At 44.4% G+C, this 14,222-nt stretch overlaps 1 protein-coding gene across 1 annotated transcript in view; it reads left to right on the top strand.

Annotated features, from left to right (window-relative positions):
* Positions 1-14,222, top strand: part of PRAG1 (PEAK1 related, kinase-activating pseudokinase 1) — a gene marked incomplete at both ends in the record, with an annotated part of 44,903 nt that overhangs the window by 28,608 nt on the left and 2,073 nt on the right. Inside the window, one exon of the mRNA XM_084232024.1 lies at positions 8,343-9,103. Within this exon, the coding sequence (XP_084088150.1) occupies positions 8,343-9,103 (761 nt within the window). The remainder of the gene's footprint in view (positions 1-8,342; positions 9,104-14,222) is intronic.

Genomic DNA, 14,222 nt, shown 5'->3' with positions numbered 1-14,222 from the left:
TGTCATAAGGCAATCTGTGGTCAAGTCTAATGGGAAATTGTGATATCTATGACTTAAAAACAGGAAATCTCTGTCTCTTAGCCTTGATCTGGGTGGGTTGTGGCAAAGAGGAGTTTTCTTTTTCTGAAGATTTTCCTGAGTTTCTATCTTTTTCCTTTTCTCATCCATTGTACAAAATGCCACAAGGCAGATTACTTCATAAATGTCTCTGCTAGGCATGCAAATCACTAGGCCCTGTGCTAGTCAGCCTGGATTGGGGCCAGTTCTGAGAGGGCAGAACTCTATCAGCCACTGGCCCACTGGTGTCAATGGAAACAGGCCTTCATTGCCTCCATGTTTTGCTGCTCAGAACTTGGAGTCGTGATGATTGTTCTGAGGGCTCCTTAGATCTAGCTAGGAAAATAAGATTAAGAGATTGGGATGGATGAAATAAACTAGGAAAGCAGGCCCAGAACATGCATGCTTATAAAGGCTTTCAAAAGATAGAGAAAGCAATGAGAGCTGATGGGGAGCTTTTGGAGAAGATGGAATTTGAACTTGTGTCTAAAGGGAAGGGAGAGGGGGGCTTTGTAGGTTAAGGAAACAATAAAGAGGGTGTAGAGGCACAAGTTTACCAGTGCACACTGGGAAAAAGCGAGGCCCTGTCTGACCCACTTCAGTGGCAGTAGATGAGGGAGAAAGGGATGCAAGATTAGTTTGGAAGCAGGAGGCTGGACTGGAGAGATTCTCAAAATCTGTGGAGGTGGGAAATAGGGAGACACTGGGGGGTTATGGTATTAATGGAGACAGCTAACTCAGACATTCTCCAATTCATATGTAATGATTACTTATCGATGGTTATTCCATTTTCATCAGCCAGTTATCCCATGGAAATTCACTTCAGAATCTGAATTCTTAGATCAATCAACAAGGAACATTTGCCTTGTTATCAGGCTCTAACTCTTTAGGGAGAATGACTTCTACCTGCTGCTCCTGTGTTTGGCTCTGCACTCAGAAATAGGCTTTGAAACTGGCAATAAACCAAAGGCTAACCAGCTCGCTCTCTCTCTTTTAGTATTACTATTTAGTATCGCTTAAGCACTAATCTGGAGAATATCCAGAACCCTGAAGTATAAAGAACCCTTCCTTCAGCTTCTCATCATTAGCCAAAGTAGTTTTGCTTTAGATCTGAGTAATTACCTTTCATTTCCTTAAGCCCTTACTCACTTTTACCTCAGAACTGACATAGTTACCCTGATATCACACCTCTTGTTACTATTTGGCATCTAGTACTGAAACTGAGAAAGTGGATCAGAAGAGGAAGGTAGAATTAGTTGAAGGTGAAGTTCTTTGAAGCCATAGTTGTCCACCTTCCTAACATTATATATGCACTCAAGACACCATTAACTATACATTTATTTTGTCAGCGCTCACTGAGGAAAAGGGTGCATTTTGCTGACCCTCTGCATCCACAGTGCAGGCAGGCCTGAGTGGTGTGAGGGCAGTCATTAAGTGCATATCACAATAGGTTATATAAGCTTTTTGGAAGCTCTTCAGAGTTAATGGTTAATTTTGTTATTTAGATTTTATGACAAATAGGTTTAACCTTTATAAGAAAAACATACTTGAAATCTGTAACTCTGTTGTGTCTTAAAAAGGAGTTTGTCTAAAGGTTATGTTTACCAAATACCGTATTTGTATCAGTATTTGTTTCTCCTCATTATGTTTATATCACTTTCATGCTCCTCTAAGTACATCTGTCATCCCATTTGCCCATGTGGGCCATTCAATTGAACAGTGTCAGCTGAGTGGAAGGAAGAATCTGTCTAAGCAGTTGTTTGGTTTATGCTTAGTTTGGAAGGGACAGACTGCTGTGTCAGGACAGACCCATGGATGCTGCCAAAGGAATGGGTATCTGTAGTGGGTGGGTGGATGGATGGATGGATGGATGGATGGATGGATGGATGGATGGATGGATGGGAAGGGACATGATCGGCTAAATGATCCTCAAAAATGGTCATGCAGACTCTGGTGCTTTAAATGGTTACTTTTAATATGCAACCTAATGTAGCATTAAGATCATTTTCCTTTTTAATTTAGAGTAGCATTAAAATTCCGTGGATGCCAGGTTCCCATATTACAGAAAATTAGAGATGCTTATTTGAACTGAAATATGCTGCAGACCAGAGATCTAACTATACTGTGAATATAGATATAATCGCACATGAATATATGTACCAGGGTGATGCTGGTATTCTTATTTTTTTATAAGATTTATTTATTTTTTTATTTTATTTATACAAGCACTTGGTACAGTCAGAAGCGCAGGAGGGTGAGAGGATTCACCAGAGGCAGAGCGGGAAGCAGAACAGGCAGACTGACGAAGTATACTGCTGAGGGGAGCAGCAGGCGAGACAGGAGAGGTTTGCACACCATGTGGGATCCTCGCCCGGCGGCCGGGGATCAAACCGGCGCTGCAGAGGCTGCGGGCAGCTTCGCAACCCAGCGCTCAACCGCTGCGCCACTGGGGAGGCCCTGGTATTCTTATTTTTATAGCTAGCAAACCAGAGATACAGAAAGTTAAATATCTTCACAATCACCTTGATTTTCTCAATAATAATGCCAAGCTGATTTTTATAACACATACATGAATTCAGTTGTTAATTTGATAGATATTTGTTGAGTGCAAACTATGTGCTGGATAGAATTCTAGATGTTGAAGATACATCAGTCCCTTCTTCATGGAGCAAATCCATTGTCTACTGGGTTGAGACAAACAATGAGGAAGATCAAGGAGTAAAGTAACTAATGTATCACACACAATAATTGCCTTGGGGAGAAATCCAGCCAGTAACCTGGCCTGGAAGGGAGAAAAGATTTGCCAGGGGGAGAGACAGAGGCAGTAAGTCCACAAAAATGAGGCATCAGTCAGAAGAGTGACAGCCTGACCTATTACACAGGCTTGTTAGAGCACTGGATCCTGAATTGATGGGTTCATTCTAAATGACATTTGGACCCATTATGCTCCTTTCCACCCTCCAACCAGCTTAGTGTGGGAGAGACAGACTGTATGGGCTCTGGTTGGGGAGCACATTATTGAAGCATGAGGAGGCGATCTCAAAGGAAAGAGTTATTTTTAGGATTGTCTATGGCCTCAGCCCTTACAATATCACGAAAGTGATGCTTCCTTTTAAACTATTCCCTTTAAACTGAATTTTTAAAATATTACTTCAATAAAGTTGCTATCTGCTTGTGATAAAAACCCGGTCTTTGGACACCACATCCCAGTTTACACTGCCACTTCTAAATTTTCTCCAAGTCATCCCAGAAATATTTCCCCGTATTTTAAATATCATAAAATGCAATTTTATACCTTTTTATACTTAATATATCTTAAAGTCCTTCAAATCAGAACCTCTGGGAGACCTCAATTTTTTTTAATGCTGTCTTTTTTTTTCATAGTATGGATTGGTTAAGCCCGCCTCTTGTCTCTGTATGGTGAGGTTATTTTCATTAGGAGACATACATTAAAATCTTTGGTAAACATGTCTGTAAGATAAATTCTTAGAAGAAGTGGAGTTCATAGGTCAAAATGTTACACATTTTTAATAGATGTTACCAAATTATCCTCTAAAAATGACAACTCATACTTTTCATCAACAACATGTGGAAGTACTTTGAACTGAATTTTAGTTTTGCTATTAATTTAGTAAATTAAGAAAACCCTTCATGATTGTGTTATAAGAGAAGATGGAAAGATCAGGATTCCAGAACCACACATGGGCTGTGGGCTTGGGATATTTTCCATGACCCTATATTCCAAACCAAAACAGTGCTGCTGCTGGTTTTTTTTCCTTTTTTAATTTGCATGTAAATTACACTCACATCTTGATGATTGTTTCCCGGGATGATGAAGCGGTCCAGAGAGACTCTGCTCAAATGCCACATTTTCCATCCAGTTGTAAAATGCTAATAACATGCTTCCATTTTCAGAACACATTTACCTTCTTGAAAAATAAATGTTCCTTTTGAAGGAATGCTTTGTTCTTCTTCTTTTTTTTTTTTTTTTAACATTCAGAGTTGAGCCTCTTCTGACTAGAAACCAAACAAGAGGTTGCACAATTTTCCTTTGGAGGAAAAAGTTACAGGTGAGGCTAGAATATCCCCTCCACCCCCAGCCTTCACCACTTCTGGAGAAGAGGGAGAGGGAGCTGGCAGAAGCCAGTAAGATTGCCACTTCTCATATGATATTGACAGAGTGCCTGCACAGGTGGTTTTAGTTTTCTCACCTTTGACAGGAAGGGCAGGAATGCACAAACCATCTCCAGCTTTGCTTCCCTTGCCTTGCATTTAATAATGCTCATGAAACACTAACTGAGCGAGTGGATAAATTTATTCAGCGATCTCCAGCTATATAACCTACTGTACTAATTTTAAAAAATGATCCATAGAATAGTCCAAAAAACAGAGACTTCAGGTTTGCTTTGTCTTACCCAAAGTTGGAGAATAGGCAAACACCAAAGTTGAAGTTGGAGTTTGCAGACTCTCAACTGGGACTCAGCCCTTTGCTTCCATATTTACTGGAGCCCAGCTGCTGTCAGAAGGGAGAGCAGGGCATCCAGGAAGCAAAAGGACACTCATTCATCAGACTCCAGACTGGACTGACCACTTCCTCCATAAGCTCAGCTCTCATTTTGGCCATAGAGAACAATGAAGGTACCTATTAAAACCCAGCAAAAGAAGAGGGATCTATAATAAGGAAAACCTCACTGTACTACGTTTGAACTTTTCGCCTGCATTTCTGCATGAAGGTTAAGCTGTTTTCCCTGATTGCTAAAATTCTGATTTTTCTACTTTCTAAATATGACACCAAGTAGTTATATATAGAATGACTAATGGATACCAACTAGTATACCTTCCCTTCCATCTTTCTGAGAGCCTACCTTGTGCAACATAGTGTGTCGTTTCACACTAGAAACTCTTTCTCCTCTTTGAAGCACCTGCAAGAAGGATGCAGAGGTGATATCTGTAGTCAGCTACTGGCTTTCTGTGCAGAATTGGAAATCAAAAGGAAGGGCTGGAATTAAGAGCTCTCTGGCCCAGTGAATATGCAGAATCATTTAAAAACCTACCAAAGAGGTAACTATGATAGAGACAAAGTTCCCAGGAAAGTATTTTCCACTTTCACCCCTTTTATGCCGTTAACTGTAAGCTAGAATTTGGAGACAGGGTGACCAGCATTGAACCAGGATATATTTGAATTCTCCTCGTGAGCCATTGCATCAGGTCGTGAAAATATGGACTGCTGGCCAAAGTTGTCAGAATTTTTAGGCACATTTTTTTCTGAACTAGTTGTTTGCCTGCCTGTGGATTTTGAAACTATTTTCGTGTCAAGGTATAATTGTTTCCTCTTTCTGGCTTTTCTAAATGCGGGATGTGGCAGCTGCTGCAAATAGTAAGACTCTACCGCTGTCTTGCTACAGCCATGTGTCTGAGGAAGTGGCTCCCCCAAGTAAGAGTTCCATTGGGTCTTTAGGGATGCCCCCTGCTGCCCTTGAAGACTAGAAGCTACTGCTTGTCCTGTGGAGAATTGGTTTCATCAGGAGGACCACATGTTGGCATCCCTTTTGAGTGGCCTCATGAATATAAACATGTCATGTGGCCCTGAGATGCCCTGGGGGCTACAGGAGGAAATGATGGTCTTCTCACCATTTATGGTCCCATATCCGAAGAACAGCTTAAAAAGGACCCAGAGTTCAGAAGTGCATCTGCAGTCAAAGATGGTGGCCTGTGCTAAAACGAGGCAGATTTTCCCCCTAAATACAAAAGTCATACTATGCATCTATAATGCCCAGTTAAGAAGGTGAAGTCCACATTTCAAGTGAGTCCTCATCAGTGAATGAGCCCTTTATGACTTGGGGTGGGCGGGGGGGGGGGAGTGTGTGGTCAGGAACATTCTCTCATTCTCTGATTCGTGAGAGTGTGATTCAGTGATTGTGGGGCAGATGGAATCTCACAATTAAAGCCCACACACTGCACCTTGAAGCCAGCTTCCTCTTAATACCTAGTGCTCCTTGCCAGATTTACCCCAGCCTTTATGGGATGTAGGTCTGATCAAAGCCACTGACTAACACAGTTCCCACAGGAAAGCAAGAGAACAGACACAGGATAAAGGAGAAAATCCTTTGCAACTGCGTGAGCACACGAGTTATTCTTCATGCTGGACTTGACATTGGAATCTAAAGCAGAACCCCTTGACTCTCTTTGGGAGTCTGGGGAATACAAAGTATTCCAGATTTTTTTTTTTAAGATTTATTTCTCTATGCATACAAGAACTGGGGTATAGGCCAGAGGTGCGGACAGTGAGAAGATTCACCAGAGTGGGGAACAGAACAGGTAGACTGCCTGAAATACACTGCTGAGGAGAGCAGCGGGTGAGACAGGAGACAGGAGAGGTCTGCTGCGCCATGTGGATAGCTCCCTTGCCGACCATGGATAGAATTAGTGCTGCAGAGGTTGTGGATAGCTTCATAGTGCTGTGCTTGACTCCTGTGCCACCTGGGAGGCCCCCAGATTTTTTTTTTAAGATTCCTGCTATCCATACAGATTGGAAAGTTTACCAGTGGCAATTGTGTCAACTAAAAATAGAGAATGTTGAAGCAACGTAACTCTCTGCCCAGAGGTATTTTATTTCAGGGGCAGCTTTGAGACAAAATACCTATTAGGAGAGGTTGAACATGGGAGAGTGGCTGAAATTATAGACTATTAGTGCTGGAAGGGGCCTTCACCACAATGATTTCTGGATATTTTTAAAACGAAGAAAATGGATTGGGTAAGGTCAGTAGGTAGTTATGGCTTCATTCTGCTGTCCACCCCCAGTTCAGAGTCCAGGTCTACAGAAAGGGACATGGTGGTGGCATCAAGGAGAGACATACAGGGAGATGAACCAGTTAAGATTGGGAAATAAGCACCAGGCTTAAAGAGAGGCTTGTGTAGAAGCTCATTTTCAGAAACCTCCCCAGCCAGCTAAACCAGGAGCCCTAAGACCAACCATACTCAGACTTCCCTCTCACTGGAGGGGCTGATTTTTTTTAATTATTAATCTCATGTTATTGATGTATTATTTGGTAACATTGGTTTAGAGCACAGTATGTTATTTAGGGTATAGGGTCACACCTCTTGAGTGTATGTTGCCACACCACACTAACCACCAAAGCCCCCATAATTGAAGGTGTTAATTAAAGCACTGAGCAGGGATTTCTGATCACATTCTGCTCCCCATCCCCTCCTCCTGCATGTTGAGAATCAGACCTCTCAAAGGTAGCATAAAGGCCAGGAAATGGGCATGTTTCTACTCACCCACCAGCCCTCTTGCTCACCAGTCTGGTTACTTGGTGGCTAAGGCTTCTTGACCTTTGAAAGCCTCATCCATAGGGGGCCTGCTCTTCCCTTTATTAGCCTAGGGGCCAGTGAGTACTCTTCTGCCTCCCATCTCCACCTCTGCTGCTCGAGGGAGGAGGTGGAGGAAGTGCTTCAGCTGCCACCTGAGCCTTCATCTGACCAGGCTTCCTCCTGGAGTGTTGGTGGGGGTGGGAGTGGGGGGACTCTAGGGTTTCAGAGCCTGCTGACATTAGTGGCGATTAGGATTTCCTACCACCCAGAGGAGATTGGTTAAATAAAGTATTGGTTAAAGAAAGTTGCCTGAGATGATATATTATGGAATGGCTGTTAAGAATTAGATCTCTACATTTGATGTGAAAATTTCCCTAAGATCTAGTGTCAAATGCAGAAAAGCAATGTTCTTAATAGTGGCCGCTGTTGCTGCGCCTTTGTGTAAAGATGTGCTTGTTCATTTACTTGGGTCATTTGATGTATTCCAGAAGGATGTGTGAGAAATTACCAGCAGTGGTTTGCTCTGATGGGAGGAACAGGGTGCTTAGGGACAGGGTAAGAGGAAGACTTCATTTCTACTGTTTACTTTTTTGCATTTTTAATTTTGTTCATTGAGCATATATTGTCTCTTCAAGAAAGAAATTAAGTCACTCATAGCAGGAATCTAGAAAACCTAAATAAGGGACCAGGAAAAAGAATAGCTGTAAGAAAAAAAAAATCAAAAATCAATAACAACTATGAACCAGAGACACACTATGGGGTGGGGGAGCAGGAAAAGGAGGGATTGGGGTCAAAATAAGGGGGTTACAATTGTATGGGGAATATAAAAATAAAATTAAATAAAAGAAAGAAATTAAAATGAAATAAATTGCTATGACCAAAACAAACAAACAAACAAAAAAATACCACCCACAGGACCCTGGCAGCAATGGCATTGACCTCTAGCCTGATTGTTTCTGTTTCTCTTCCAGGCCCATCCTCTGAGCCTACTCACTCGCCCACCAACAGTGGAAAGAAGCTCTTCGCTCCTGTTTCATTCCCCTCGGGCTCCACTGAGGATGTGTCCCCCAGCAGCTCTCTGCAGCCCCCGCCTCTCCCGCAGAAAAAGATAGTGAGCCGGGCTGCTTCCTCACCAGATGGCTTCTTCTGGACCCAAGGCTCCCCCAAGACAAGAACAGCAAGTCCCAAGCTGAACCCTAGCCACTCGGAAACCAATGTCTGTGTCCACGAGGACTCCCACTTAAGCTATTCCTCCAGGTATGGCCCTGGGAACCGCCAACACCATGTCTTCTCTTCTGAACCTCTGGAGAAAACTTTCAAAGGCAATGGCCACTGGGTCCCAGCACCGGGGCCAGTGGGCAGCAAAAGCATCTGCGGGAGCCCCGGCATCCAGTGCAAAGGGGTCCCCTCGGCCTCCTCCTCTCAGCTAAGTGTGTCCAGCCAGGCCTCCACCAGCAGCACCCAGCTGCACCTCCACAGCCTCCTGAGCAGCATCAGCAGCAAGGATGGCACCTATAAGAAGCTGGGGGGGCTCTATGCCCAGTCCCTGCTCCGCCTCGTGACCAAGTGTGAGGACCTCTTCATGGGCGGCCAGAAAAAGGAGCTGCACTTCAATGAGAACAACTGGTCACTCTTCAAGCTGACCTGTAACAAGCCCTGCTGTGACTCAGGAGATGCCATTTATTACTGTGCCACCTGCTCCGAGGACCCCGGCAGCACCTATGCTGTGAAAGTAGGTACCATCCTCCTTCCATTCTGCAGTCAGCCGGCTGGTCCTGACTTTGAGCACTGTGGCAAGAGCAAGTGCTTTCACCCCCCAGACTTCAGGAAGAGTTGATTCCTAAGATTCCTCATAAAACTTAATGCCCCTGATTTCACACTCTGGCTGACCCAGGACACGAGGCAATGAATCTCATGTACTATTAATATAAGATTCAGGACTGAATGTGTGATCTTGTTAGATTAACAAAGTAGTTGCCTTTTAATGCAACAGAGTTCATTCATTCAGTAAAGACAGAGGTGGTCTTTACCAGGTGCCTTCTCTATGCTGGGTATTTTACGCAGATCTGATTATATAGAGAAGAACTAAAGCACCTGTGGATTCAGCTTATACTCTAGTAAGGGAGATGGACAATTAAGATAGTGTTCTTCAAATGCTGGAGCCAGGAGAATTCAACCTAGGCATCATCTTGAACAATAAGGTGATGGTTGAACATTCGCTGTATAAATTAGTCTTCTGGGCGTATTAACTGCATGACCTTGAATCCTCACAAAGTAGTTTAATAGATGGGGAATCTGAGGCTTAGAATGCTTAAGTAATCTACCCTCAGCTAAGTTAGTGGCTGATAGGATTTGAAACCTGTTTTTTTTTTTTTTTTTTTTTTTTGTCTCCAAATCTTATGCTACACTCCTATCAGTTAAGGACAATTAAGTTCAGATAAATCAAGTAACAGGTCCAGGGTCACAAACCTCTTTTACTCTTTGAGGCTGGATCAGGGCTGTTGCTGCGACACCCCACAGCTCTAAGGGTGCAGCTCTGGACAGCCTTGTCAGCTGTCTGCACCCAGCTGGCCACTCTGGGATCTGCCGACAGCTCTGGTCCTTGCGTGTGACCCCTCCTTTTTTATCTTTTTTTGGTGTTCTTTGAATATCTGGTGGACCTATGACCTTTTTAGAAAGGCAGGCTTTTGTGGGAAGCAAAAAGGGAGTCCCTAAGCTCTTTTCTTCCCCCACCTGTCACAAAACATCTTTTTATTTCCAGTTAGAAAAAGAAATACAGTAGGTAAACTAACAAAAAAATGGCTTGATGGGGTAGCTTCCTGCTTGCCAGCAATATTTTTTAAATATTGTGACTATTAGCCAAGGAAAATTATGGTGAATTTTACATTGAGATTTTTCCTTTGGACACCACCATAAAATATTAATTGGGAACCCCTGATTTTATGTTCAAGGGGCTATCTGTAATTACTTGCTGCCTTCCTGTGAACAAACTAGAAGGGGGTGGCTGCTCAGAAGATCCAGCTTATTGTCAGAAATCAAGTCCCCAAAAGATTAGGTCCTGTGGCCTAGACAGCAGGCACAAGATGAGAAAACACAGCTTCCTGAATCAGTCTGTGCTACTCCTTGAACTTTGCCTCTTTATATCTAATCCCAGCAGCTACTTCATTTATAAAGCCATCCTCTTCTGCCCCTCCTTCAGCCACAATTAAAAGATAAATCCTGGCATCTCCCTTCCTCTCAGAATGGTGCTGTGGTCAGCAGGGAGAAAAGTGAGTGGACCCTCCCGTGAGCTTAACAGGATCATCCAGGTTCTATCCCAGCCAACTAGGGTTCTGTCCCAACCAACGAGAACATCCTAAATTTGAACTCCCTGAAAGTCCCCTTTTTTAAAAAATTTATTTATTTATACAAGAACTGGAGTACAGGCCAGAGGCGCAGGAGGGTGAGAGAATTCGCAGAGACAGAGCGGGGAGTAGAACAAGCAGACCGAAAACACTGGTGAGGGGAGCAGTGGGAGACAGGAGAGGTCTGCTGCGCCATGTGGGTATCTCCTTGGCCGGCCAGGAATCAAACCCACCTGCGCTGCAGAGGCTGTGGACAGCTTCATAGCACAGTGCTCAACCTGCTGCACCACCAGGGAGGCCCGGAAGCTCTTTCCTTTTGCTAGCCCCAGTGAACTTGAGAGAGTGATCTGTGAGTCATCCCTGACTTCTATCCTGAACCCTTTCTGTGTTCAAGTGCACCTGTCATGCTCACCTTGTCTCCGGGGGGCGGGTCCCAGCAGCTCATTCAGTGTTAAGAGACAGCTGATCTTTCCATTTTGGGAAGCAAAAAACATCTATAAAGATGCCTAATCCTTCTGATCCAGAAAGTGATGTGTCTCTATTACAATAACTAAGTGGTTGCCTGGGGCAAGATCCGCTCGTGGATCAGAACCTCAGGGGAGAGGGTTTTGGTTATATCTGTAAGTGATTATGATATACAGCTTGGACCTATAATAATATTGAATTAGCTACATTCTCCTTAGAACAAAGCAGAAAACTCAGCTTTGCCAAAGGATGTTAAAAGCAAGCTTTGATCCTAATGTCATTAGAAATAGAAACCATAAGGAAACTAGAAGACAGATTCCACCCTCTAAGGGAGGGAACCCCAGGGGTCTCCTAGTTCACTTTCCTGGAGACTTCTTAACAACTCCAGGACTGTCTCTCACTGTGTGAAAAGGAAATTTGAAGAATGGCTTCAAATATTCAGAGTCTGGGGAACACTAATACCAATTTGCAAATGCGCCTGGCCTGGTAGTTGGGAGATGGGCTGAGGGTTGGGGGGCTGTTAGTGGAACATCATTTCACATGTGCAGCTGTTGCACTTCGTTAGCAAGCCAGTCTAGACTGAATAGTCACCCGGAATCCACAGGAGGGAGGGCCCCCTCCGCACCGCCTGTATGTCGCTGAGCTCATTTCATCTGCGCATGGTAAGCAGGAGCCAGCACAGAAGTCCCCGTTGACAAAAGCAGGCTCGCACCTGCTTCTGCTAATGCCGGAGCCTCCATTCTGGGCTCGAGACCTGTGCAGCCACATGAAAGCTGCTCTTGTAGCCCCACTCCAGGGATATCTGGGGGGTGGGGAGGACTGTTGGCTCCGTGTGAGTCTTTAAAGCTGTTTTATACCTCAACTAGAACTCCAGTTCCATAATTAGGGACCTGTTTTCAGCTGGCTGAACCTTTTTTATTGAATAGAACGTGACATAGCCTAGATTCTTAACCAAGAATGAGGCAAGGGCTCCACAGTTGAAAATGAGGCTCAGCAAAAAGTTTGAAATTTGAGCTGAGCCAGAGGATTGTGTGAAGCTCTTGAGCCAAAACCCAAGCTCAGAACCCCTCTGAAAATGAAATGGGGGTGGAGCAGAGGAAGATGGCAATGAAGAATCCTCTTCCCTCCCCCTCCTCTACCACCCGCACCCCACGATGCGCACTGTAGAATGACGTCAGGGGCACCAGTGATATTAATATGCTCCAGGCACAGGCACAAGCTCTCCAGTGCCAGTGGTGAGGAAGCCTCATGTGTTGCCAGAGTACCAGCTCTGTAATTTTGAAAGGCATCCGGCCCAGTTGTGATTTACTCTGCACCTCATTTACATCTTTGTGCAAACTGTCAAGGGCTCCACTGGAGATCTGCACCCTATGTGGGGGGGGGGGGGGGGGCGGTGCAGCCTCTAGTAGCCCTGAGTAAGGGGATTCTTGGAAATTACTTCCAAGGCCCCTGGGCAGCTGCCCTGTCCGGATTGTGCACCAGCCTGCCAGCCAGCTCTGGATTGCTGCTGGATTGCTGCAATACCACATGGCTGCAGCTAGATTTGGGGAACAATCACCATGGCAACCTTTCCCCGTGAGTCTCACCAGGCTAGACCTGAGCCAAAGACACACCTGTGTTGTTTCATTTCAGGCTCACAGTGGCCCATGAGGAAGCAACTGTCACTACCCCCATATGCAGGAGACAGACTTAGAAAGAAATGCAGCTTCTCCCAAAATTATGTGGATTCTGTTTGTGAATCCACTGCTGACATGTATTTATAACACCATCAGCACTTGTGTTGGTTTTGTGGATATTCCTGGACATGCAGAGAGTAGGGGGAAGAGGCTTGCAAGAACTTTCCTTATATCGCTTCTAGGAGCAATGGCTCAGGATTCACTAAATCAATATTTGTGGCTACATAATAAAATATAACTACTGCAGATAACAGGAATTAAGTGCAACTTGCCAGTGTTTGCAGAGGTCATATTTAAACCAAGATTTTTTCAATCCTAAGCCCATACAGTGGTTGGTATGTATGGGATCTTTTTAAAAGTCTCCCTCCACTTCCTTTAGTTGACTAGTGCTCTGGAAGACTGCCATTGAAAGCTGGCAGTGGGGTGGGCAGGAGTAAGAGTCAGCCTGCAACCCTGCATTCCAAAATCGTTGTTGGTGTCATAAGAAGCAAAGTCAAGGATAAAGTAAACTTCCTTCTATTTCTAACCTACTTCTATAATAAAGCACTAAATTAATGTATTATCTCCCACCTCCACCCCCGTTACCTTTACACAAATTCCCTCAGCCTGAACTCTTTTATCCCCGGTTTCGTGCCCAAAAGGTGTATATAGCTGCAAGATGAATAAGTCTTTGTGAAAAGGTGCTGGTGAGAGAACTTCTAAACATCACCTGTAAGCATCGTGGCACTTCAGAAACACAGCTGTAATCCTTCCAGTGGGGCAAGGCCACAGCGCAAAGGGGGTATTTGAGGATTATTTGCAGGAGGATATTTTATAGGTAGATGCAAGACGCCTTTCTTCTCAGGATTACACACTGTCCTTACCTCCTATGATGCATGACTGAGGTTGCACAATATCTTTTTGAGAGAGGAGACCACAGGCCATCTTCAGGCGCTTTCAAGGTAATTACAGGAACACTGAAGCCTGACCAAGGGCCTCATGTCTGGCTGCAGATTCTCCAGTCGTGTGGCAGCCAGACAAGACAGTGTAGCTAAAGATCCTCAGGTGGCTGGCAAAGTCATTAGAACAAGGAGATGTTGAGGAGGTGGGAAGGAGTCCGTGGTGGGGATTCCCCAGAGGAGTTTGAGATCATCTGCTTGTTTATGCCTACCTTTAGTGAAGAGGGTTCCCTGGGCACTTGGGTTCACTATCCCTGGAGAGCTTTCTATTTTATTTCAATTGCTATGACTCATCCTTAAAGGAAAAGTGCTTCCTCATAGCAGTTCCACTAACATCAGCCTTGCAGGTTGTGCCAGCTAGCAGGCCTGCATCTTCTTCTTGATCTAGAAACTAGATCCAGGGCAGCTTAAGAAAACTTGGCCAAGTC

The sequence above is a fragment of the Talpa europaea genome (genome assembly GCF_964194135.1).
Source record: "Talpa europaea genome assembly, chromosome: 4".
NCBI lineage: Eukaryota > Metazoa > Chordata > Mammalia > Eulipotyphla > Talpidae > Talpa > Talpa europaea.
The sequence above is the reverse complement of the archived record's forward strand: the minus strand, read 5'-3'. Positions and strand labels throughout refer to the sequence as shown.